At 38.3% G+C, this 27628-nt stretch overlaps 1 protein-coding gene across 9 annotated transcripts in view; it reads left to right on the plus strand.

Moving 5' to 3' along the window:
- Positions 1–27628, plus strand: part of NR5A2 (nuclear receptor subfamily 5 group A member 2) — a 172395-nt gene that overhangs the window by 10591 nt on the left and 134176 nt on the right. Inside the window, exons 1-5 of one of the 9 annotated variants that reach the window (XM_074308707.1) lie at positions 440–622; positions 3798–3935; positions 8636–8754; positions 10195–10336; positions 13480–14129. In XM_074308707.1, the coding sequence (XP_074164808.1) occupies positions 3854–3935; positions 8636–8754; positions 10195–10336; positions 13480–14129 (993 nt within the window). In that variant the 5' untranslated portion in view covers positions 440–622; positions 3798–3853. Of the gene's footprint in view, positions 1–439; positions 623–2308; positions 2332–2849; positions 3128–3797; positions 3936–4006; positions 4114–4641; positions 5007–5671; positions 7004–7293; positions 7501–8635; positions 8755–10194; positions 10337–13479; positions 14130–27628 lie in introns of those variants that run through there. The other 8 variants (XM_074308708.1, XM_074308706.1, XM_074308704.1 and 5 more) reach the window with 8 other exon arrangements.

Here is a 27628-nt window from a genome sequence, read left to right on the forward strand (position 1 = left end):
GGTGAAACTTGCTTCAGAAGCACTTGACTTGGAGGAAGAGATGGGGTGGGAGGCATGCATGACACATTTACGCTGCCATCCAATTTGTGTTCTATTCTGGTTCTGCACGATATTTTAAGGTACACCCAATGGCTACAGCAAAGTGGACCGAGAGAGATAGTTGAAGGGTCTTACCTTAGGGTGATATAGAGGCCCCTCTCCATTAGAAATGGTTTTAAGGAAGGAGAGGAACAGACTCACAAACTCGTCTTAGTTTTTCCCCGGCCTGCCCGCCTTCTTGTAGCTAATCTGTTTCTAGCCCCAAGCGTGACCAAGACTTCGGGAAGAAGTCCCGGGAACATGATTTGAGATTAGCTGGAAAGGCTGACCTAAAAGAACTGTCCAGGCAGTCAGGCAGCCTGGGTTCCTTGGGCCGCGGCTTTCCATGACTTTAGGTCCTTCTAGGCTTTTCTCCCCGAAAAAACGCTCCGTACATTAGATTTCTCTAGAGCTAAGGATAGTAACCCAAGTCAGCTTCACGAGAGGCAGGACACTTACTGGCCGTCCTCTCCGTAAAGTTTCTGTGAGTTCTCGCGTTCTCCCTCCCCTGCGCCCTGGAAACTGTAATTTGCGACACGATTTGGTAAGGAGGGAGAAGAGCGGGGTTCGTTTACCTTCTAGGAAAGTTCATTATCGTACAGTGATGGACTTGTGACTGTTTACTGCTATGATAATTACCACTCATTCTCAGCATCTATTGCGCTCTCCTTTGGGAATAAATTGGTTCTAGGTATCCAGGGAGTAGGATGGGATGGGGTTAGGAGCTGGGAAGTGACTGAGCCGCAGAAGCCGGGGAGCAATCCCAAAAGAGTTTTATTTTGTTTGAAGTTTTTCGGTTTTTTTCCCAAACTCACTAGTTGAAGTTTTCTGACAGCGAGGTCGCTGGCTGATTGGCGGTACAAAACCCCACTGATGGATCAGGCTGGTTACTGGTGAGGGCACAACCCAGTAATCCCCGTAGCTCTAACAGATCTCTCCTGCTCCGCTTTGTACTCCGCCCCCAGCTCCACCATTCCCCAACTGTCCTAAACCCTGAACCTCTAATCCTCCGAGAATTTGGATCTCTGGGACACCCGACTCTAATCTATATGAGTGCCTCAAGGCATGATCTTCTCTCCATCGGAGAAGCTGGTGTTGACAGTTTGCAAAAGGGCACTTAACTGATTTAGGGAGGCTTTCTGAATTGCAATAAAGGGTACTTTATGAGCTTTTTAAAATATTAATTAGCCTTCAAAGTTTGGGAAGAGACTACAATCCAACAAAGCGGGACGGGTCAAAGCCATTGGTGATTAAGCATTATTCAAATTAAATTATGAAGATGTTGCTTTTTGTTGTTTTAGGGGACAGTTTAATATTATCTGGATCATTTGGATTTAGAGTTCTAAGGGATCTCAGTGGTCATCTAACCTAATCCCCATTTCACAGATGTAGAAACTGAGGTTTAGAGAGGTTAAACTGATTGTCCATGGTCACACTGGGAGCATGTAGCAAAATCCGGATTTGAACCTCATGTCCTTCAAATCCTGACTGTGCATTACAAGAAGTTGAAAATAGAATTTTGAAAGTCTGAGGCACTTAAAAAATCACTATTCTTTGAAATCATGATGTAATAGTAATAACAATAATAATCAGAAATCTGTGTGTTTGATTTTTTTTTCTTTGAAACCTGACAAGTCGGCTAAAAGAACCACATTATATAATCATGTGGCTTCAGAGACTTTGAAAAGAAAAATGAAAGTTGTCAGATGGAGAAGGGGAGTGTGTAAGCAGTTGGACCTACTCCATTTAATATAAAGATGCAGATTATGCAAGACACTGATTCCAATATTTTTCTTTTAATGTTACTCTAACTAGTGGACAGTGGGGTCTTGAATGCATAATCCCAGTGCCATTCAAATAGACTCCGTTTCGGATCTTTTGAGATTCAAATTCTTCCCAGTGTATTGAGATGGGCTGTAATAATTATGGGATCACAGACGCAGATCCTGAATATGAGGCATTTGGAATGCACGCAGAATGTTGGAAAGAATGTTTTCATCTTGTTGGGATGAGGTCTGAGAACTTTGAAGAGATCGTCACTCACTGAATGCCGAGGCGGTGGTTGATGCTATTGCGTAGCAGATGGTCTTTAAAACTTCTTTAAAATGCTGGACCTCATGCAGATCCGTCCCCCAAAGAGACAGAGGCACCAGAATAAAAACTGAAAGCCCAGATTGATCTGTGGGTCTTTTATGGAAGAAAAAAAAATTAACAAAATCTGCGAAGTCTGAAGCTTCAAGAGCCATGTCAAAGGTGGGGGGGGGGGGAAGGGGAGGGAGTAACTTCCAAGGAAGCTCAGATATAAAAAGAAGAAAGGTGCTAAAACATTTTATTGCCACCATCACTACCACTCTAGCAAATGTGGGTTTTCACCTTGCTATCCTGAGCTATGCTGTCCTCAAAGGTGACCTTTGAGGTCTTGTAGAATAGGAGACCCATTCTTGCCATAAGACTGGAGAGACCAAGAGGTGAACAGGTTATGAAGTAAATGAGAACTTTGAACACACACACACACACACACACACACACACACACACACACACACACACCACACCACACACTCGTCTCCTTGAATGAATTCAATCTTCTGGGCCTCTTTACTTCTTTTACATGAGTTTCTCTCTACCTGCGCCTCCCCCCAATCCAAGCCAGTGCCTTTTCTTTATTCCCTTCGACCAAATATAGATCACTCTCTTTGATTCCAGTATTCTCTTTAGACAGAGGTGGTCTCTTAAACTAGCAATACGATCTCGCAATGATTTAGCAGCTACCCTGAGGGTGGAGGCATAAGAGATTGGAGGCTCAAGAGGTTGGGGCATCAGAGAAAATGACTATGTGCAGCTCTTCCTCATTGGTTAAAATCGTGGTGTCAGAACCCTGGAGTCCCCAACAGCCATCCCTATTCTAATCCCCACCTTTTCACCTCTTCTTCGAACCATTCCCTCTATCCCCAGAACTTACCTCCCTCCTTCCCATCTCCCTCTTTCTCTCCCTGCACCAGCACCGCTGGACTGAAAAGTGCAGCTTTTTTGCTAGAGGAATAAACAAGGCAAGAAAACCAGATCCGAACTTCAAAACTCAACACTTCTGAGAGAGAAAAAGAGTCAGAGGAGAGGGAGAGTTGGGGGGGGGGGGGAAGAGAGAGAGAGAGAGAGAGAGAGAGAGAGAGAGAGAGAGAGAGAGAGAGAGAGAGAGAGAGAGAGAGAGAGAGACCCCTGCTGATCCTGAGCATGAGGGAAGGTGGGAGGAGGGAGAAGAGGGGAAGGAGTCAAGGGAAGACCCTGTCCAGGAACAGCAGTAGTAAGCGGCGGCAGCAGCAGCCGGCAGCCGCTGCAGCAGCAGTCGCGGCAAAGAGCTCCCGGACTGGGAGCTCCGCATGGATCAAGCCTCCGGGCAGCTGTAGTAATTGCAGTTGCGGCTCTAGGCAAAAGCCAGGCTGCAAGGTCCCGGCTCAGTGCTCTCCGCCTAGCGCCTTAACCTGCGCTCCCTTATTCTCAGCTCCGGGGCAGCGCGGGAGCAGAGGAGTAGGACAGAACGTACATAAAAGGGCAGGGCAAGGCCGGACTGCACCGGGCAGGAGGGGTCCCGGAGGCCGGAGGCGGGGAGCAGCCGAGGCCGGAGGAGGAAAGGGGAGGGAAGGGGAAAGGGGTGGGTGATCCCTCTCTGATCGCCCCCGTTCTCCTGTCCGCTCGAGTTGAATCTGTGCTGCCCGTGTCCAGGTGCTGGGCTTCCGGACAGACACGGACCCCCCATCCCCGCCCGCAGCCGTCTTGTCATGCTACCCAAAGTGGAGACGGAAGCCCTAGGACTCGCCCGATCGCATGGGGAACAGGGGCAGATGCCGGAAAACATGCAAGGTAAGGCGGCACCGGTCGGCGCCTTCCCTCTCTCCCTTCTTCCCTAGTTCGCGAGCTCTGACTCCCTGCCGAGGCTCCAACTGGTTGGCTCGCCTTCTCGCTCGCCCGGCATTGTGGCTGACCGGCTCGGGTGCAGCCTGGGAGCCGGTCTGGATCCCGGGTCATTCCACCTTTCCAGGTACCTCTATAAAAGTTTATGGCTTCTGAGCAATTCAGGGTGCTGGCTGCTCGAGTTAGGGCTAATTACCGCTTCTAATTAACTGGAGACGTTGCGATCCTCGGCCGGGAGACTTGGGGCTGGTCAGAACTTTAAACAGTAACGTTAATATTGGTGAGAATAGTAATGACCCAAACAAGTGAAGCTTTCCTTAGATGTGCGAGCACGTTCTTAGCCTGGGGGAACTGGTTAGAACTTTACTTTTGACTTCTAGAGTTCCCTGACTTCAGGTGAGGGAAGTGCCAGGAAAGGAGAAAATTCTACCTTAGGAAAATGCTCAGGAAAAAAAAAAAAAAGGAAGGATAGCCAACGAAGGGTTTGTCTTAGAGGCCACCGGGCTAAAAGTTCTGGGAGTTAGGACAGTTTAGGCCAACTTCAAAGCCATCTGACGGGCTAAAGGGACCAGAAGGGCACCCCCTCCCGGACACAACCTAACGCCAAGGGAAAGGGTGGGGGGTGGGAAAGCCAGCGGATTAGTCCGATGCACTTAGTTCAATCAGAGTATTGGGAATATGGAAGTCCCATTTGTTTCTCCGGCTCTTGATTGCTAACAAGAAAACAAATAAATTCCGCTGGCTATATTTTCACCGCACTCCTAAATAGCAACTGCAGATCTGGCTTGCATTAAAGCAGCTTAGAAGTTTATCGCAGTTGCCCTGGGGTGGGGGTGCGCGGGCTGGCTGCAGTGGGAGGGAACAATGCGAGGAAAAGTCACCGGTGCTCTTCCATCTTCACCGCCTCCACCGCTCAGGATGTGGTGTTTGCCTGGCCTGTGATCTCGGAATACTTCCTGCCATCCCCCTTTTGCTTACTTTAAAGGGACCGGTACTGAAAGCGCGGAGTTAAGAGCCAAGGTATAGAAGGACTTCGTCCCCTCTGGGCTCAGAGGCGCTACACTCCTGCAGAAGGCCCAGCCCGAATACGGAGTTAACTTGGGAGGGATAGGTAGTTGAGGGAGTGGGAAGCTAATGTGAGTAGCCCGTCAGTTCCTGAGGGCAGTTAGTTATTTGAGGGGTTTTCCCAGTTCATTTCTGAGCTTCACCGGAGAGCAAAGTGGCTCACTTCTTTAGACCTAAGATCTCCCCCAAGACTAACCCCTGAGCATCAAACTAGGTGGCCCCAGACACCCAGTTGGCCGCAAGTGGCGAAAGCCCCATAAATGATAAGGGAATATACAGCAAGAGAATGGAAATTGAAGAAAGATTCCCGGTTTAATTCTCCTCCTTGAAAGGACTTGAGTTAAGAATGAGTTTGTAATCTTGGAGGTGTCACAAACTCCAAGTCTGAGTAGGAAAAGTTATTTATTCGTACTCCGTCCGTACTGTTTCCTAGACATTTTTTAATTTTAAAGAGGAAGAGGTACTCGCTACACTTTTTTTTTAAAGGAAGGAAGAGAGAAATAAAGAAAATAACTTTTAAAAAGTAATTCAAGACAGGATCCAATGCTTATTTTCTAAAAGTAGGATAGTTCCTCCCCTGTTAAGGAGATGAGAAAAAGTTGGTTTATCACCGACTCCAACTTCTCAGAGGAGTCGGTTGTGAGTTCTAACGACAGCTTGGGGTGGGAGAGGCCTCTTCTCGGTGTTATTAATTTATCCCAACCTTGGTGGGAGAAATAATCATGTTGGGAAGAGAAATTTTCGTTCCCAGCTATCTTCGATGCTATGAGTCACAACCGAACCGGGTACCAGGCAGGTGCTTGTTCAATGATCAAAAGAGAAATCCAAAGGAACAAGATTGCTTCCTCCATTGGAAAAGCTCCTCTAGGGAAAAAGACTCGGTTAGCTCGGTTCCAGGTCTGCTCAGTCAGTGAGCCTTAACTTAGTCCCGCAACTTCTCTGCCCGTCACTCAGTTTCTTAGTTTTCAGTCTTAGTCCCTCACTTCTCACGCAACATCCCTCTTTTTCTCTAGAGCTGCACGAGGACTCTAGGGCTGGAGAGGAAGCTTGACTTTGGATGGGTTCTGTTCGTCCAAGTTACTAAACATGTCTGATCAGGGTATGGTGACCCTGTCCATCTAGGTCACCGGGAAGTTCTGAAAAGTGGGTCCTCCTTTCCCCCTCCCTCCTGAGTCCGCACCCCTCCCCTCTCTGACTTTGGCTTTTTTCCGAAGCTTGAGAAGTACGCCCCCCACCCCATCTTCTTCAAGTCGTGTTCTCGAAAGTGGGAGCATCTGACTGGGAAGCAGTTCGGCATTCTCTGAGACTCCTCCGATCTGTTGGGCGAGGATTCAGGGGACAGGGGACTCTTTAATGTGAAGTCCACTTCGGTTTTTGGTTTGGTTTTTTTGGTTTTTTGGGGGTTTTTTTGTTTTTTTTTTCTCTTCCAAAAGTCTCATGAAAACAAAATCAAGAATCACTGGCAGCGATTTACGCATAAACAAACAAGTCTCCAACCTCTAACCTCGCGACACATTCTCCAAATCCGAGGGCTGGGAGTTAGAAGTGGGGGATCCTGAATAGCAGCCCCCACAGATTCTCCATAGGCTCTCCGTAAGACGTGAAGAAGCTTTATTTCTTCATCTGCTTTTCCTTGAACCTCACAACCTCGCCGCCAGTCCCGCGGAATATTTCTCCTCCTGGCAAGGTGTAAATTTAATTCAGAAGCAATACTGGAACCTGAGTCCTTCCCCAAGCCCCCCGCATCTCCGGGTGTCCGTCGAAGATATTTTTGAAGCGATCCTCGACTTTTCGCTATTGCTGTTGCTGCTGCGTGCTCCAACTTTTAAGATATCACATTCTGCTCTGGAGACGCGGACTTTTACCAGCTGCCCTAGATCCGAGGGCTCCCCCAAATCCACAGGCAAAGAGAACTTTGCTTGTCATTTACGAGATGACGGCAAATGGGACAGGTAGTTGGTGGAGTGTGTTGTGCATTGGGGGTCATTGGAAGGGAGGGAGGCGTTGGGGAGAAAACCTTTTTCCCCTTTAGCGGGTAAACAAATCAAAGGAAACTTATGCTGTTGCCCCGGCGTCCGTTTCCCCCATCCCGCCCCCGCCAGGCTGCAAAATGCCATTGATTAACCTAAAACAAACTTAGCTCGGGCGCTGTTTTCCAAGCAGGGGCCAAGCTGAGCAAGGGCGGAATGTGGGACTGAGGAGAGGGATGAGCTAGGGGAGAGAGCTCGCCTCTACTTCGGAAGTGAAAGGGGAGGGTCCCCAGGAGCGGGTCCCGGCAGAGCAGGGCATTTGCCTTTCACTACTTTTCCCAGCTCTTCTTCCCGCTCCAAGATTTCTCCAGTTCGCTTCAGGCAGCACTCTTCTCTCCCCCTTCACCCCCACCCCCCACCTTGGAAGACGGCAGCCGCCTCTTGTGAATGAGTGTAATTAGACTGGGTAGTTGGAACAGGTATATGGATTTTTTTTTTCAGTGTCTCCTAACTGCTGACCTTCCTGTTTATATTTTAAACATCTTTTTCAACTACAGCTAGGCATTCGCTATAGGAAGTGAGTTACTTGATCCAGGTATGGTTGGTCCGCGCGTCTTTGGGAACTGACTAGTGTTTAACTTGACCGTGGAAATCTAAAGGTGTTTATATTTTGCAATGATTATCGGAAACATGTGAAATTCATTACGGGGCTTCAAAACTTCACCCCGAAATCAAACCCTTGTGTGTACTTTCCCCCCTATTTCTGTTGTATTTCTTCGGGTCCTCTTCCCTCTCCTCCTTCCTTTCTCTTCCACTTTTTTTTTTTTTTTTCCTTTTCACAGGAGATTTTCCACTGTGGGGAGATGAAAGTATACATACAGAACAAGAGTCCTGTCGATAAGGAAACTTGGATGTTTCGATTAATCTAACAGATCTGAACCCAGGCTCTTGTTAAAGTGGGGCTGCTACTCAGAATCAAATTTCCAGGGTTTTAGGTTGCAGGATTGTATTTTAAACCTGCAGCACTGTGAGGAGAACCTCCAGGAGAGGAGTGAAGTTGTTTGGTGGATGAATTGGTGAAGTCCGGCGTTTATTATCATAACAGACGTTTAAGGGAAGCCAGTCTGCTGAAAAGGTTGTGTTGAGAGGAGAAAGGGAAAATCCTACCATCACCACCACCACCATCCTTCAAGAAGTGGTATTTTGGAGTTGGTCTTTATCCGTGTTTTGAAAGACACTTAAAGGGTTAATTTTAAGCTACTTTTTCCTCTCTAATTTGTGATTTTCTGTAGAGTAATTCAATTGTTGTGCCATGGTGATTTTTAACACTTTTAAAGATAACTTTGCAAGTTAAAACAAAGTCTGCATTCCTTGGTTCCATAAGGTTTTTGCTGTTTTACTTTCAATATGCCCCCCCCCTTTTAACTCAATCCAACAGGAGTTATGTAAAAGTTTTTTTTCATTTGTATGGTCTCTGAAGGATCTGCCACCCAACAATCCTTGTAATGCTTCTGATCACAAATCCCAATTCCTGGCACTGGTAAATTAAAGGATATATAGAGAGATATATCTCTGTATGCATATATACATGTCTGTATTTTTTGCCTCTTTCAGTGTCTCAGTTTAAAATGGTGAATTACTCTTATGATGAAGATCTTGAAGAACTTTGTCCAGTTTGTGGAGATAAAGTGTCTGGGTACCACTATGGGCTTCTCACCTGTGAAAGTTGCAAGGTTTGGTACACATTGCTAACTAGAAAAAAAGAAATTAAAGTTCAGAACAAAGGAATGTGCTATTGGATTCCTTAGGCTATTTTTTTTTCAAATTAAGGGAGTTTAATTTTGGGGGAGATTCTTAGAAAAAAATTATCAAGCAAAGAAAACCATGCTGCTCCAAATTGCCTTCACCATTTTCAACACTTTGAAATGTTTTATTGCTTCCAGTGGTGGGACTAGAGAGATCTCCATTTTCAACAGCCCTAACTATTGATTTCAAATGATTAATAAATATTTAAAATATTGTTTTTCTTCAAAGAAAACGTGAATATATTTCTCAAATACATTTATTTTACTTCATGGTCAGTGTTCTGGGCTAAGATTAGTTTTTAGCTATCCACATAAAAATGTTCATTTACATTTCCAGGCTTTCATTCTTATTTATCCCTTAAAGGGATAATTTGGAAATTTATGGCAAAGAAGCAAAGCATAATAAATGAGACCCTATTACAATATGATTTGTTTCAAACTATGCTGCCTATAAGTTATTTCAATTAAGGAAATGATATTTTATGAAGTGGAGACCTTTAAATCTTCTAAATGAAATGATAGTCTTTTTCATTAGTGCATTTTTAATGTGGAAAAATCTATATAACTATTTAAATCTGTATCATGTAAACTTCCTCACTGACCATCACAGTAAAATGGGGTTTCCTTATATGACTAACAGGATGAAGCTAGAAAGCAACATTCTTCTAGATCTTTAAAGAAATTACAAATGTAATTTATTTATAATTCCTTTGAACTGATAAGTAAAGAAAAATAGTCCAAACTTCTATTTTCTTATGGAAAGTGTTTGAGGGTTTTTTAAAATCATTTTCTTCTTTTTAAAAAAAGAAGTCACCATGTCTGAATATATTTCACTGGAGTTATAACTTCCCTCTATTATTCTAACTCTTCCATCTTCTAACTTTCTAATGTTGGAGTTTATAAAAGATCTGACATTCCACATTATTCTATTTGCATTGGATTTTGTGACTATTTATTACTTAATTTTAATTAGATTATTTTAAAATAACACAGTCCCCAAGGAATACTTAGATAAGAAATACAAACACTAAAAGGAGACCAAAGGACAAAATTAAAACACACAGAAAACAGTGGTCAATATAGGGTGTTTTATTCTCAGACTATTAGGAAAAGAATGGTCTTCAGCCAAGACTCTCCAAGATTTGACGTAAATCTACAGTAATACAGTTCTGTTGCCAGAAAAATCTGAGTTATAGCCTGGCACTTTTTTGGAGGGTCTATCCTGCTTAAATGTAAAATAAACCACAGAACCACATCGGGGCTCAAATGGGGTAAGGAAAAAGAATTTGATGTTTTATTTTAAGGAAATCACCAACAGAGAAGTCTGGTGCTTGAGCTATCTGTCTTACTGTTTTCTCTGTTTTACAGGGTTTTTTTAAGCGAACAGTCCAAAATAACAAAAGGTACACATGCATAGAAAATCAGAACTGCCAAATTGACAAAACACAGAGAAAAAGGTGCCCTTACTGTCGATTTCAAAAATGTCTAAGTGTCGGAATGAAGTTAGAAGGTAAGACTCTTCTGAGATTATACTGCCTCCTCAACTCTTGTAAGATTTTAACTTTAAGAACTATCTTATTCACTGTTTCCTCAATCTGTGACCCTAAAATCTATTATATAAAATATCAGCTTTTTGTGTTTTGACTGCCATCAGCTACTTAGCCATAAGCTCTGGTTATATAGCAATAAAAAGTAGTTAAATCCTAATGGAAAAACAAACAAACAGAAACCAACTTAATCAAATATATTTATTAAGGGAAGGAGAGGGCAGGTATATTTAAAACTGCCCAAAAGGTCAGGACAGATAAGAAATCTAATCAAAAGATCAATATAGGACAAATAGAAATTCAGAATTAAAAAATATGTCACAAGTTTTCATATGTTTTAGTCAAATCTGAGTTTGGGTCTGTATCTGTATGTGTGACTATAGCTGTTATTTGGTTATGTATATTGACATGAACCTCAAAGTAATTACTAAAGAGTCTTTTACTATGAACAGTAATTTCTCGTGTGACATCTTTCTCATGTGTTTTTCTTGAGTTATTTTCTGAGTCTTTATAAGAAAAATGAGAGTTCGTATAGGTTCACTGAGGATTTTCTTTAATTCTTTTATGAATTCTAAAAGAAATTTACATGGAAAATCTCATGGTTTTAAATGAGTAGTATTGGCTTAGCAAAAAAGAGAATGATTCTTCATGGTTCTCTCTAAACTTGGTATTGAAACTTGGATACTATAATTTTTTTGAACATACAATGAGAAAGTGAATGTGCTCTGGGACTGCTGCAAATAATTGGAATCCCATTACCATCTTTGTTTTTCACTCTCTGATCTACAAGGTGTGCAGAGCTTAAATATGCAACATATAAAATCAGGATGACCAGTGAGTTGTTGACCCACCAATGGATGCATGTATCACCTGATATCAAATGCTTGTTTGTTTTATTTGTTCAAAAATCACCATTTTTGCTTATTATTCTTTTTTTATTTAAAACTTGGGTCTTATAAAAATGCTCAGAGATCCAAACAACTCCCACTGAATTTCCACCATATTACTTTTTAAAACTTAGAAATTGCTACTTGACTTAGTTATCAGTACCAATACTAAGATGAAATCACACGACCTTTTTAATTTTAGGATGCCATTTTGTTATGTCAAAATATTAAAATACTCTGTAAAAGGTAATCTAACAAAGTCTGTGACTGTACATTATGGTATTAATTAAAAGACAAATTATTGTAAAGATGGGGAAATTTTTCACTCAGAAAGCATAATTTGCCCTCCAACACAGAAGTGAAGGATAGTCAATAACTAAAGTTAAGTTTCATTTTTCATTGATATTATCCAAAATGAAAGTATTATCATATACCTTTACTAAAATGTTCAAATTCATAATTTCTATAATACAAAGTTATATAATTTCCATTCATTTTTCTTAAATGATATATTTTGTTTCCCCAGTCATAGTGACAATATTCAATTAAGTTTAACTTCTTTTAATAAAAGGATAATAAACTAGATTTCTTTCTTTTTTTCCTTTCTTCCTTTCTTTCTTTTTTCTTTTTCTTTTCTTTTTTTTTTTAAGGGTATGCTTTTGCAATTTCAAATGCCTTTTAGTGTGCATATTTCCCTAATAGTGATTTGCAGATTTGGATATTTATGAAACAAGATAAATTTTAAAATTTTATAAAATACTAAGATCATTGTGATTATGTGCTTTATAATGACCACCCATAATTTAAATTACAATTTTAATGTTGCACTAATCTGTAGCATAAAAAGTTCAAACAATTAATCTCCAGAAATTTCAACAAGAAGGATCTAGGTTCAAATCGAAACTTTGTCACTGCCTAGACTTTATGACTTTGAACAATCCACTTAACATGTGCTTATCTGAGGAAAGAAATAGTACTAACTAGATAATTTCTAAGGTCTCTGCTAGTTCTAACCCCTATGCCAACAAGCTGTCAGAGGGTTCTGTTTTCTGTCTAACTGTCATTGGCTTGTGTGAGCTTGACAATAACTGTTGACTGATATAGTAGAAACAAAAATAAGCATGAGATATTTTGGTGTATTGCAAATGACACTGGATTTGTGAGTTAGAAAATTCAGTTTTCTAGTTATTAAGTAGCTGTGTGATAGTGTTATTAAGTAGCTATAAGATCTTAGACAAGTCACTTTGGGTTACAACTTCCTCATCAGTAAAGTAATAATCTCAAGTCTGATGCTTACTTAGTTATATGACCCTGCAATTTATACCCTTCTGGCCTTTACTTTTCTGAATCTGTAAAATGAGAGACAGGTCTAGATGATTTCTAAGGTGTCATTCAACTCCAAATCTAAGACCCTGTGATCCTATGACTCTGGGAACTCTAAGGTCCCTTTCAAAATCAACAGTTCTATGACTATCCCTGTAAAGTGGAAAATATCCCCATGACAAAAACCTGCAAAATGGTACTTCTAAGGCACTTATTGAACTAAATTTGTTTCCATTATTTCTAATACTAATTATATCAGCATATTTAAATTGCTTCTTATTCTATCTTGGAAATGATAATATAGCAGATCCTTTTCACAGAGAGATGAAAATTATTTTCCCAAAGTAATACATCTCTAACACCTTTCTCATGAAGTAACCGAGATGATTCCATAAAGTTTTAGTGAAAATAATCATAGTTTGAACTAGGAATATGTCACCAAGTAAATTATTTTTTAAAAAAACTTCTATACAATTTGGGTCTATGAATAGAATCCTAAATCAACATGGCATTCTAGCCCAGAAATACTAACATTCGTTCCTAAGAGTCAAAGAGTAGCACAAAAAGGTTTATTTTTTTTAAATTTAGTGACAGGTATGAAGCAAACCCCCCCCCCCAGTCCACTGAAGGGTTAATATAGTCCAAAATGTTAAAAATATTTTTCTAATGACAAAACACATTTGCAGGAAAGAATTCATAAATAAAAAAGACATGACTTTTTTGGAATCCTGCAGCTATTGTGATGAAAACAACCACACAAAAAAACAGTTTTGGTCAATTTCCAACATTTTCCAAAGTGTTTTTTTAATTTGAATGCTATTGGTTTGCACTGTATTTACACTCCTACTTCCTTTTTCTTTTCTTTTATTTCTTTCTTTTTTTTTTTTTATCAACAGCTGTAAGGGCTGACAGAATGCGAGGGGGAAGAAATAAGTTTGGACCAATGTACAAGAGAGACAGGGCACTAAAACAACAGAAAAAAGCTCTTATCCGAGCCAATGGACTTAAACTGGAAGCCATGACTCAGGTGATCCAAGCAATGCCCACTGACCTGACAATATCCTCCGCCATCCAGAACATCCATTCTGTTTCCAAAGGCCTACCTCTGAACCATACTGCCTTGCCTCCTACAGACTATGACCGTAGTCCCTTTGTAACTTCTCCCATTAGCATGACAATGCCACCCCATGGAAGCCTGCAAGGTTACCAAACATATGGACACTTTCCAAGTAGAGCTATCAAGTCTGAGTATCCTGATCCTTACACTAGTTCTCCAGAGTCAATAATGGGTTACTCCTACATGGACAGTTGTTACCAGACAAGCTCGCCAGCAAGTATTCCGCATCTGATCTTGGAACTTTTGAAATGTGAGCCAGATGAGCCACAAGTCCAAGCCAAAATTATGGCATACTTGCAGCAAGAGCAAGCCAACAGAAGCAAACATGAAAAGCTCAATACATTTGGGCTTATGTGCAAAATGGCTGATCAAACTCTCTTCTCCATTGTTGAGTGGGCCAGAAGTAGCATATTCTTCCGAGAGCTCAAGGTAGGTCATGAGTTGTTATCAATTGTTTCCTACAAGAAAAGGAATTATTATTATGACTTTTGGCCATAATAATGTTTCTGTCACTGATAATACATTTTGTGTTTTTTTTCATATATGTTTTAGAGAGTATGAATCTATTATAATTGTGACATCAGACAGAAATGATACCATTGTCATATGGCTTTATAAGAGACTTTTATTGTATGCCATATTGGGGGAAAGGATTTGACCAGAGATATCTGCAGTAATAATGAGCTACATGATAATGGGTTTTTACTGTATATCTCAATTAAACTTTCATTGATTTATTACACTAACCTAGTAGCATCAATGCCAGAAAGTCAATGGCATCTATTCTGTCATTTATCAAAAGAAATAATGTATGTAAAGTGCTTTGCAAACCTTTTAGTCTATATACATGTCAGCTATTAATGTTATTGCTCTTCTTTTGAAATGTGGTGTATATTTCTTGGTTCCTTTATAAGCTTGTTTTTAACCATAAAAAACAAAGACCAACACCTTGAGGCAGTTGTGTTTACTCACCAAAGAATGCAAAACATATCACTTGTCAGTTGTATCTAATAATTATTTACTACCTGTTTACCTAAAATTGGTTAGTAAAGCATTTGTTTAGGAGAACAGATTCCAATGGTATGTTTATAGTCATTGAATGACATTTTACCCATGTGAGAATGGGTAAAATGGCCAGTGCTAGTTTATTTGATTCAGGTTTTAGTCTTTTAATGGCTTGGTGTATCGTAAATGTTTAATTGCTTGTGTTATTTGCTTACCTAAGGATCTTTGTTTGACTACATAATTGCACTTTTAATTGTACCTTACCTTGAAACACAAGAATGGAAAAAAATATGGGTAGATTACTGACAAAGGTGTACAAGAGGAACTACTATGTTTCTAGTCAAACTGCTTAGAAAACTATTTCTCTGCTTTTTAATGCTCACTGGGGAAGGACAGCCATCTCTGCACATCTTGTGACATTCAGGATATATTTTGAATCTTTTCAGTAGATAAGAGAAGTCATTACATATCCATTAAGTGCCTACTAAGTGCCAGGCATTTTATTCATCTCTGGGAATACAAAGAAAGGCAAAAGACAGTTCCCTACTCTCAAAGAAGTCAATGAAAAGGAAAATCCTAATCTTATTCAGTTCCTGATATTAGTGGCAACCACAAGTTAAAATCACCCTTGTCTATTCCTTCACTGTGGAAGAGCTTAGCCAAAGGAAAATGATGCTTTCCATCGAAACTCTTTCACTTGAATCTTAATTTCCTTAGGATATTGAACTAGACCAGAAGTTCTTAATCTGGGTATAAAGTACTTGCTCACTTTCCCATTGAGATTTCCTCATTTATAGGAAAGAACACCAATTTTAGGGAATTACTGAAAAATGTTGATGAGCTGACAAGATTTGCAAAGCAGTAATAAGACATCTATGGCATAAAGTTGATTAGATTTAAAGACAGATGTGACTATATTGTATTTAATTTATACTCTAACATATTTAACATGTATTGGTTAATCTGCCATTGGGGGGGGGGAAGAGGGGAAAAATTGGAACAAATGGTTTGGCAATTGTCAATGTTGTAAAATTACCCATGCAAATATCTGGTAAATAAAAACTATTAAAAAAAAAAAGATAGATGTGACCTTAGACATCAATTAGTTCAATTCTTTCATTTTTACAGTTAGAAAAGCTGTAATCAAAAGGACTGAATTTCCCCAGAATTTAAGCTGCTGGAGGGTAGACTATTTCAGTTTTTTATGTTTGTTTCATCAGTAGCTAACATGGTGATGTTAACAGTAGTAAGTACTTAATGTTTGCTTAATTGAATTAAGTGATTTACCATAGGTCTATAGGAAATAAATGGTAAAACTAGGATTTAAATAAAAGTCCTTATTTACCAAATCCAATGCTCCTTCCACTAGATTATACACAATGTCCATAACTCTTATGGGAATAATGTCATTAATTAGCACTACTTTAAATTTTTAAAAAGCCATGGGTTTCTTCTGTATCTGAAAGACGAAATCTTCCCTCCTGAAATTACTTACATTCAAAACAGACTCACAGATGCCACAGCAACTGGCAGGCACACAACATTTGTACAGAACAAAACATACTATGTACCCTTCAACTCCAAAAGGACAAATGTTGGCCACTGAAGAACTCTCCAGGCTTCTTATAATATCTCGATCATCTAATAATAGTATTATTAGTAATCAGTGATAGAGATTTTCCCAGTGGTCTCAGGGCACTCAAAGTTTGCCCCCTTTGAAGTAAATGATCAGAAAAGTTCAGAAAACTGCAGGGAATTTTTGGGAACACCAAAGTACCTTTCATATCAATGGATGAGTAACTGATTAAACAGCTTGGGCCCATGGGGATTCCTGATATCCTTTCAGGGGGGACTCAAGATCTAAACTATTTTTATAATAACACTAAGATATCTTAATTTCTAATATGATAAAAATAAATAGGAAGGAATGAAAGAACAAAGGAAAACACAGATATAGATTGATAGATAGATAGACAGACAGACAGACAGACAGACCAACATAAAAAAGTTCTTGGAATGAAGTGGGTCTTTAGTAATTTTGAAGAGGGTGAAAGTTATGTTTTTCTTTTCCGTTATGTAGATATTATGGCAGATTGACACATGGCAAATTCTTAACCCATGATGCTACTTTTAGGATGCACAAATTCATATATATCTCCCATTCCCTACTAAAAGGAAATAGGACTGGAAAAAATGCATAGAGAAATAGGGAACTATGAAAAAAAAAAAAAGCAGCAGCACAAGGCTGGCCAATAGTGAGCTTTTAAAAATTTACTTTAACTGGAGCCTTACAAATGATTTGTGAGATGGCATCTTCTTACTAGTATTAGCTTCTTCCAATTATTTAGAAGCAATACATGTCAAATAGTGGCTTGTGGTCTTCAATTTTTCATTCCATCTTTGGAAATGAAAAACAAATATAAGCCCTCACTCTATGAAGAAAAACTTTTGTTTATAGATTCAGAGGATAGTAAATTAGCTTTCAGTTATTTCTTCTCAACTTTGGATGATGGCACTTCTCCTAGGCAAAAAAAAATTAAGAATAGAAATTCTAGAGCAGCTGATGAATATATAGTGAATATCTAGAGATTAGATATCCTTTAAAAATGGTGATGATGATGTTATTAACAACAGCAACATAAACCTTTCCTTATATAAAGAACAGATCTAGGTAACAAAACCATGACTCAATTATGTACAGTTTGCTTCTTTTTTTAAAGCACATATTCCATTTATTATATCATTCCAACAGTGACTCCTTCCAGACTTCTTGATCTCTTCTGTATGTTTTTAAATGTTTCATTGACACTCTTTTCTTTCTCTTTCTTTTAAGAAAAATCACTCTGTGATTCTTCCCCATTTCCTCCCAAAACTCTCCTGACACTACAGAAAGCCCTCTTTTACAATAATAAGTGGACTCAAACAAAACAAATCTATCATTTGTTTCATTCCGAAACTTTTGTCCATTATTGCTCTGCCAAGAAATGGAAAGAATGATTCATTATCAGTCCCCAAGAGCCATGATTGGGCATTGCATTGATCTGAGTCCTTAGCTCTTTCACCATTTGTTTTTGATTTTTTTTCAGTTAATATAGTAACATGTAGTAAAAATGTAAACTAATTTCCTGGTCCTAGTAATTTCACTCTGCATCAGTTCATAAAAATCTTATTTTTTCTGAATTTTTGTATCATTGGCACAATTATATTCCTATTATATATATATATATATATATATATGTCCCATTATTTGTTCAGCCATTCCCAAGCTAATGGACACCCCTTTTCTTTTTAATTTTTGTTAGAATAACACAAAAAAATTGCTTCTATAAATATTTTTGCCCATATGGGATATTTTACTCTTTTATTTATTCCTTTAGGTTATATCCCTGGTAGTGGTATCACTGGATCAAAGTGATGCAGGGGCCTAAGAGAATTCTGAGAATGGAGATATAAAATCCTTCCTAAGATAAATGATCCTGACCAATGCTATAGCAGTGAATCTAATATAATTTTGCCACAATTTCTTAAATAACTTGTGTGGGGGAAAGACAGATTTTTTTTGAGTTACTTTAAAAGTTTATAGCCCAGGAACTTGGCAGTTTCCAAAATCAAATCAAAACAGTTCCTATATGTAGCCCTTTATTAAGCAGAGTTTTAATAGGAGAAGCTTCATTTTCCTGTAATCAATCTCCAAAGCTGTCTCTAGACAGACTTCAGTGTGACTCTTAAAAATTATTTCTGATATCTTTCTTCAAACCTCCATGATAAAAAAAAAAAACATAATTCCCCATGGCATTTTATAGTTTACAAATGGTTTTTCCTCATAACAACTCTATGAAGTATTATAAATATTATTAATATATCTTGATAGATGAAGAAGATGACATGAAGAGAGTCTAGTGTACCTCTTGTCAAAGAACTAGCATATGGTTGAATACAAGTGGCACTTACCATCAGGCTAACTCTAAATCCAGTAATCTTTCTATTCTATCTACACCATACTTTCTTATTAGTCCCAGAGCCTGTGGAATCTGACCCAATCTAAGCGTGATTCTTAAGTAAACTTGTTTGAGCATTCCTTTCTTAAGAAGGGTGATAAGGAGAGCATGTGCATAATATCCAAGTCCACCAGCTGATTCTGCTGAACTTTTCCTTTCATCCTTTCATTTACCATGAGTGTCCCTTGAGATTGAAGAGTTTTAACCACAAGTTTCTTATCAATTTATTTTGTACTTTACAGTTAATCCTGAATGACAAGCGTCTCCCCCCAACCGTCTATACACACACACACACACACACACACACACACACACACACACACACACACACACACCTACTTAGGTTTTTATTTCACTGATTACAAAATAAAGTGTTCTAATTAGGAGATTTAAAAAGAAGAAAATTTTGAAAAATCACTTTTAAAGTCAGGAGCAATATTGCTTCTGAATGAAAATTAAATTTCTCAGAATTAAAGAGTAAAGTGCTATTGCCAGCTACCTTGACTTAAGTCATCAGACTCTGGAGGGAGAGAGTGAGATTGATGATAGCACAACCCTGCTTCACTTAAATCCAATTCACTTTCAAGTCAAGACATCACCCTGCTGATGTCATTGGTCCTCTGAGAATGAATGATGAACAACAATAACAAAAAGTAAAGTGGTAAAAGTCAGTAATGGCCATCTAGTTTAACATATATCCACATAAAAATCTCATCTATAGCATATCAAGTAAATGGTCTTCTAGCTTTTGCTTGAAGTCTGCCAGTGAGGGAGCATCAGCTACCTCCTCAGGTGGCTTTTCCTATGTCAGGGAGAGAGGTGAGAGTTTTCTTTGAGTTTTTTGTGATTGCTTTTTGTTTTTCTCTTTGTAGATTTAGAGAGTAAGTTTTCAGGGTAGACAGAGCTGGAATAATAGACCCTGAAATTTAATATCACTTACTCATATGGACTGCTGCTCATATGAAAAAATTACCATTTCCATTGATCTTTCCTTTTCCATAGCACACTGAATGAACCAATTCTTCAAATCAATCCCTTGAAAGTATAATCTAATTTAAAGTAGTCGACTAAAGTTCTTAGTTTACATTGGCCTCTTCTTTTCTGTGGATAATTAATTTGTAGAATTTTTTGCAAGTTAAAAAAATCTGCATTTGAAATTTGGGGGTTTTGTTCATCTGACCTCTTTATTCAAGTCACCATAAACTAGAAAAAGAGTCATAGATTCATAGTTCCAGGGTTTGAAAAATGCTTATTCCCTCAATTTACAAGTGACAATTCAGAGGTACAGTGAAGGTTCATGAGTGGCCCAGGTTCACACAGGTAGTAACCATGAGAATAAGAATTTGAACTGAAGCCCTCTGATTCCAGGGCCTGTGATCTTTCACTGTAGCACATAGGTAATCTTATGCCTCATTTAAAAAAATAGGTATTTTTAAATAATAACAGTTCAGAGTTTTATACCCCTGTAAGATATACACAAAATTTTCCTCACATCAACCCAGTGTAGTAAGGTAAATGTTTTTGTTCTCATTTTATGAACAGAAAACCTGAAAATTAGGAAAAATTCAACATGACACAAAAAGGATGAGCCCCATGGCCTCAACAGTGCCTAGTGTAAAGTAGATACTTAAGGCATACATTTTTGATGGGCACTTTATAAATCCTTGTTGATTGGTTGATTAAGTGATTTGCCCAAGTTTCCATGACTTGTAAGTATCAAAATGATACTGTCCTTTGATATGATTCTAATAGGTATCTTTTCTGCTACACGAGGGCCATGCAGTAGTTGACTTTCAAAACTGATCAATTATCGATATACAGAATATTTGATTTAAACAAACAAACAAACAAAAAAAAACCACTCAGTTTACAGATTCTGAAGTGCACCTCCATCAGATTCAATAGCACCACATGCAACTGTATCTGTTGTCCATGTGAACATATCCTGCATGAGAATCCAGGATATTTGGTGGGAGTGTTAGCCATTAGGAGCCTAACCTCCCACTGTGTTTGCTTGTTCATGTTGTAGAGATGCTTCCTGTTCCTATTAATCTCTTCATTATCTCCTGAAATCGTGTGGAGCATAATGGTCACACCCAGGGCCTGGGTGTAAAGACTGGAGACCAGTAAATATGCCTCTTTTTAAGGCTGCTCTCCTCTCCTGGGTTTGAGAAGGAGCAGCCCCCACCAGGAGAACATCCCTTGGAGTATAAAAGGCCAATTGGGGGTAGTGAGAACGGAGCCCTGAGCTGTCACTGGGTAACTTTTCAGGCAAAGGTCAGCCTGCCACTGTCCCTAACTGGGATTAAATATGCACAGACACAAACTAATCAGAGCCATTTTGCCAGCATTACAAGGTCCATAACTAAATGGTTACTGTAAGTGACTAACTAGAACTAACATTTTCATTCTCCTGTACACAGCTAGTTAGGAACCAGCTCAAACTCCTAAACCAGTTTAGGAGGATAGGTGAGTCTGAAAAAGGAAACAAGGTGAAAAAAATCACAGAACCAAGCTAGGATTAATCTACCCCAAGGTCAGCATGTCCTCTATGAGTGAGATAGAGGGGTACAAGGGTACGGCACCATCCTCAATCCCAACTGAATGACTCTGGGCAAGTTATTTAACTTCAGTTTGCCTCAACTTCCTCATCTATGAAATCTGGGTGATAATAGCAACTACTTCCCAGGATTGAGAGAATCAAATGAGGTAATATTTGTAAAATTGCTAAGGACAGTATTTAGCACATAGTAGGCACTATATCAATACTTCTTCCCTTCTTAATGCCAACCCCCAACTAACAAACTGAAGAGGTATAAGACCATCAGATAAAGACTAGATTGAACCATGTAAATTACCTAGACTTAACCTTTCATTTTCATAGATGAGAAAGTGAAATGAGTTACTTAAAGTGCCAAAGTCTTTAATACTAAACCCCAGAATCAAACTCAGTTCTCTGCCTCCAAATCTACCATGCCTTAATACTTCCTTTCAGTGACCAGAAATTTTTTTGAACTGGATTTTTTTAGGAGTAGGTGTGGCCCTAATTACTAATGATTGTAGGATAGAAGCATGGATTGCCACCCCATAGTTACCTGTCTGCCAAAAAAGCAAACAAGCCGGAGCTTTCCATCCTGGACAAAGCTTGAAGCAATATTCCTTATTAGAGGTGATGAGTTTTTAGGAATAAAAATTCCCCAAATCTTCCTTCTGATGGAAGAAAATTATGTTCTAAACTAGCTTTCCAAGTTAGTCAATCAATAAGGGGTGGAGAGAATCCCAAATCTGTGACTCATATATGTGACATCCCTTAGCACACTTTGGAGGGACTTTGGTCTCTGAATGAAAAGGCAAAGCAGAACTTCTTTTCTTTCTTTCTCTCTCTCTCTCTCTCTCTCTCTCTCTCTCTCTCTCTCTCTCTCTCTCTCTCTCTCTCTCTCTCCTTTCTTTTTGTTTAAGCTGGTATAGGTAAAGAATGATTGCTCTGATCTATTTTTTCAACAGCTTAAGAAGTTGATCATGTAGGTCTATGAAGACTCAAAATTTTTTTGCCCACTGGCTCCAGAGATTGGGCATTTAAGCCTGTTTTAAGCTAAAGCCATTAGTATTTGCCTGAGGACACCACCTATCCTCCAGAACAATGACCCTCTATAACCTAACACAACAATTTATTCTATCTCACGGAATCTTATTTAAGATCTAATTTTCTACTCCTTTCTATGTCTTTAATTTTCTAGGCTATGAACAGCAATAGCCACCATCTATATTGCCAGTAACTATTGATAGGTTCTTGAGGTCATTCATTGTTGTGGTTTGCCACCTGATTTCCACACCACCATTATTTTTTTCTTCTCCAGACCTATGGTTTCAATTAGTGCAGGGAACTTCCAGTGTGAAAATGCTCTCCATTCATGCAGAACAATTCATCTGTAATGTATAATCTTAGAGATTTCTCTATAATATTGGCTCATAGCCTCATAACGAAAAGAAACTCAAGATGTTATTTAGTCCAATCTCCTTATTTGACAAATGAGGAAAAGTCCAGAGAGCTTACATTGCTTGCTTAAAATCTTAGAGTCCCTATCATATGATTCCTCTGGAGTCCTGCTGTTTTTTATCTAGATTAAACTTTCCATTTTTCAAAGTGGAATTCACACTCAGGTCAAAGGATTCCAAAGTTAATGTTCTTTCTGTTGAACTGGCATCTTGTCCATAAGTCTCAAGTTAGTATGTGTAATTGGCACAGATTTTTGACTCCCATGCTGACTTTCTAGATTCCCATTAAATACATGAGGCACCTTTTTATTTCCCTTTTCTCTCTTTCTCCTATTTTCCTTACTCTTCCTTTATTCCTATTTCTTTTCTCCTCTCATTCTAACACCAAGACACATTGTTTTAGTTCCAGGACTCAAGAAGCTGTAGACACCTGAATCAAACTTCTTCAGGCTTTAAATTAAAATGGGGCTAGATGCTTCAGATTCTAATAATGGCAATCTAATAGAGATTTGAGATTAAGAGTGGGAAATGAAACAGTAGAAATCACTGGACAACTACTTTATTTTTAAGTGCCACTAGGTTTCATTTCTCTATTGGCAAAGTATGTCAATTCTGGGCAGTAGGAATATCATCCTATATGTGATTATTTCTATTAGTAGCAGCAGTTTGAAGAGTGGGGATGAAAGAGGGGGGCAGAAGGACTGGGAAGAGAAATGGAAGAAAGGGTTGTTTTGTTGCAGCAGATTTTTTCTGTTTATATCTTTATGTAGTCTATATAGTTTAAGCACAAAGAAAACTACAGATCAAGCCCTCTTCTTCATGCCTTTTTTCTTTTTTTTTTTTCTTTCTTTTTTTAAATTTTTGCTTCAAACTGGTCATGGGAGAAAGTTTTCCATGGGATATTGGATCTGCAAGTTTCAGTTCTAAAGGCAGACCTGACTCAACTCATTAACCCCATTATTTCTTGGGATTCCTCAATTTAATTTTCCCTCATAGTATGATTTTCTTGTTCTTTTTAATTTCGTTGATATCTTTTGTTTTTACATCACTTTCATTTCCAGATATACCCCTCCACCCCTTCCCCAGAGAGTCAGTCTTTTTAACAAAGAATAACAGAGATGGGGGGAAAGGCATTTCAGCAAAAATAACAAACACATTGAAAAATTCTGACACTATATGAAGTGTTCCACAGACATAGTCCCTGCCTTTATGAGGAAGAGAGGGGAGTACATTTCTCCCTCTCTTCTTCAGTGCCAAGTTGGATCATTACAATTAGACAGGGATCATTTTTTTGTTCTTTTCGTTTACACTGCTGCTGGTTCCGCTTAGTTCATTTGTACAACTTCATGTACATTTTGCCAGATTTCTCTGTAGTCGTCATATTCCATTACATTTATGTATCACAGTTAGTATAGTCATTCCCCGGTTGATTATTGGGTATCTCTTTTGTTTTCAGTTTCTACATGGGATTATTTTAAAATGTCATATCCTCAATCTGAGGGACCAAATTTATGTGTTTTGCAAATTATATGTAGGCTAATAAAGACTGTTGAAAATTATCAGAGAGGTGAAAAATGAATCCTCTGCCATCAGGTTGTATATTTTACCCTAGGAATGCATATTTCTTACAGAAAAAAAGCTTTTAAAAATAAAGTTATCTGTAATATTTGGTAATGTAATTGGTATTGCTTAACAGAGAGGATTAACGTTTTGACCAAGGGCCACACTGATTCTATAGGATTGCTCTTTTCTTACATGATATATGATGGAATCATTGACTAATAGTGCTAAAGTCTCTCCCCCATTGTGCAATGAGAGTATGCAAGGATAGAATTTAACCTCATATTAGTATCTGTAGCCCAGGAGTGTGATTTTTTTTTCTTTCCCCTTAACTTTAAGAGGATGGATATAAATAGTTTCCCATCATCCTCCTATATTTAAATATTTTCCAAAAAAACTCTTCCGCATCAACACTACCTCCTGTGGATTGGCGCTCACATTTCTAGATAGGTTGTTTACACAAATATTTTATCTGGGAGAGCAGTTTTATTATACCATTTAAATGAGAAACACATTTTTCATGTGAATGAAATAGATAGTAAGATACTCAACAAATGCTGGTTGAATTGGACTGAATTAAGATGCACGAGACTTAAAGAAGACAAAATCCTCAGTGGTAAAGGTTGCACATATGTAGCCCAATGAACCATGAATCTAAAGTTGTTGGATCATGCATATTTCAGTTTCTCTTTTTTTTTCTCCAAAAACTGAGATTAAAAGCAGATTCCAAGTCTTGACTTTGTTTTTAAGCCACACCAAGCTGGGACCCCAGCAGTTATGCTATCCAACTTTTTCATAGAACAAATCTTGAACCGTGAAGTGATTTATCCAAAGTCATGAGACTAAGTAGTAAGCAAGCCATATCTAGAACCCAGATTTCATCCCTATTTTTTCTAAATACCACATGATAAATATTCTTAACAGTCTTTAAAAGATGTATTAAATATTTTCTTGCCTACTCTTCATCATTTTCCATATGCTCACACACTTACAAGCTAGAAAACCAGTGGATATACAAACAGGATTTGGGTTCTCACTAACTTGCCAAAGCAGACTTCTTTGTGTATACATGCCATTTAAGTAACAGATTTGTAAATGCATATCCTGTTTTTAGATACCACTTCTCTGAAATGTTGGCTTATTCTAAGACCTCTTTTATTTTGACCATTGTATCCTGTCTCCTCTGAAATCCCCTCCCCTCCAAGTGAGTGAGATTCTTTATAACACACTTCTTGCTAACAGTCAATTTTTTTAATCTAAAGGTTATGGTGAATAAAAGTCTTTATTTATCTCTTATTTTTAAGAAGATCCAAAAATTTAATAAATATTAAACTTCCTCTTGTAAAATAATGATTTAGATTACTGTTTGTGAGAAAATATTAGCAGCAGACTACTTCAAAAAGTTTTCCTTTGGGTGATGAAAAGCTGTTATATTATTTTGACTAACTAATCAAATGTAATTGGGTAGCTTGAAGGGCCTTAGATTTTCCTTCTACAGTTATCAAAGCAGGAAATGTAACTTGGAGAGCTGATGAAAGGCATCTCTCACAGTATTCTTTCAATTATAGATCTTACAGAGAGAATAAAAGAACAGCTCGGTTGCTGAAAACATGGAGACTCAAGAGTCTCCTTAATGTTAACCGTCATATTAGCTAGTTAACATACTATTATATATTTTAATTGATTTCTGCTTGAGAAAAAAGGGAAAAACTGTACAGGGGCTGCTCTGTGTATGTGTGACTAAGGAAAGACATGACAATGCCATGATCTGTGTTGATGCGCTGATGGTTAAAATAGGATCAAACATGTCAAATACTTTTCAATAGAAATTCATAAGCCTGCTGTCCTGCTTTCAAAAAAGGGGATGATCAGTTTTATTAATTTAATACTGAAATTGTACAGCCATACATCAGACTTGTATATTAGGATGAGTTTTATTTCATTTGAGCAAGAGTTGAAAATTGAAAGACACCTCAGAAGTTAGCCAGTCCAACTCTCACATTTACAAAGGTGGAAACTGAATCCTAAATAGCTTAAATGATTTGTCCACATGTATTGTTAGTAATAAAGGAAGATTTCAACCCAGGATCTCTGACTCCAAACCCAAAATTCTATTCACAGCCACTCAACTAGTTGACTAACAGTTAAAACTGATAAAGGATGCTGCAAATTCTGTGAGGGCAACTCTCAGAAAAGAGATCTGTACTGACTTCAGACAATGTTCATAGATCCCAGAAATCAGAACTTGAAGATAGGCAAAAGAACAGCATTTTATTAACTGAATTTTCAACATGGAAGACACCAAAGACATTTTTTCCCACTTCAAATGAATAAGTAACCTCCCTCCAAAGCAAAAAACAATTTTTAGAATACTGTTTGAGTCATCAGTTCTTTATGAGACTCCCCCTAATCCCAATTTTCTTTCTAAACTGAAGAAAGCCAAAATAACTCCATTAGTTATTTCCCTAACCCTTGATTTGAAACCTGTAAATTATTTCCATTAAATTTTTCTATTATCTTGCAAAAGCAAGAAGGAGAACATACCATCATAGCTTTTCAGTTGGAAGGGACCTCAGAAGCTTTTGCAAAAATGTGAACTAAGGACTGAAGGAATCCAGTGAAATTTACAATGTTGCAACATTGGTAACAGAGCTAGGATTCAAATTCAGGTCTAAATCTTTCTGCTATGTGATGTCTATCCCTGTTCCTCCCACTGCCCCCAGCCTTGTTCCTCTTAACAGTAAGTCTGTGCTGGAAACAAGTTGAAAGTTATTGGGATTGTTGTTCTTTTTCTTTAGTCTCCTCTGCCAAGACTCTCCCTTCCTCTATCCCCAAATGATGATTCTGGGCAGGTTATTAGAAATGCAAGTCTAGCTCGCATTACTGATAGCAATACATACACACATATACACATATGTGTGCATATATAGAAAGACATGTAAATACATCATGAGGTTTAGATATATTGTATCTATATAAAGATTATGTAAACCTGATAATATGTTTGCGTATATAGATATGTATATTATATATATACATGTGTGTATGTGGATATATATGTGTATGCATGTGGATGTGTGAGTATATTAAAAAAGTGGAGACATATATATGTGTGTTTGTGTGTACATATATATATATATATGTAAATGTATGTATGTATGTGTGACATTATTATCTCTTGCTTCTAGACCCTATTATCATACCACAATAATTTCACAAGATCATGGATCATGAATCTGGAACTGAAAAGAATTTTAAGAATTCATTTAGTCATACTCTTCCTTTTTTCATAAGAGAAAACATTTAGGAAAATTAAGTGATTTGCCCCAAATGTGGATGAGTATGTAGGAAGATCTAAGTTCAAATCCA

Source organism: Sminthopsis crassicaudata, chromosome 4, assembly GCF_048593235.1.
Source record: "Sminthopsis crassicaudata isolate SCR6 chromosome 4, ASM4859323v1, whole genome shotgun sequence".
Taxonomy (NCBI): domain Eukaryota; kingdom Metazoa; phylum Chordata; class Mammalia; order Dasyuromorphia; family Dasyuridae; genus Sminthopsis; species Sminthopsis crassicaudata.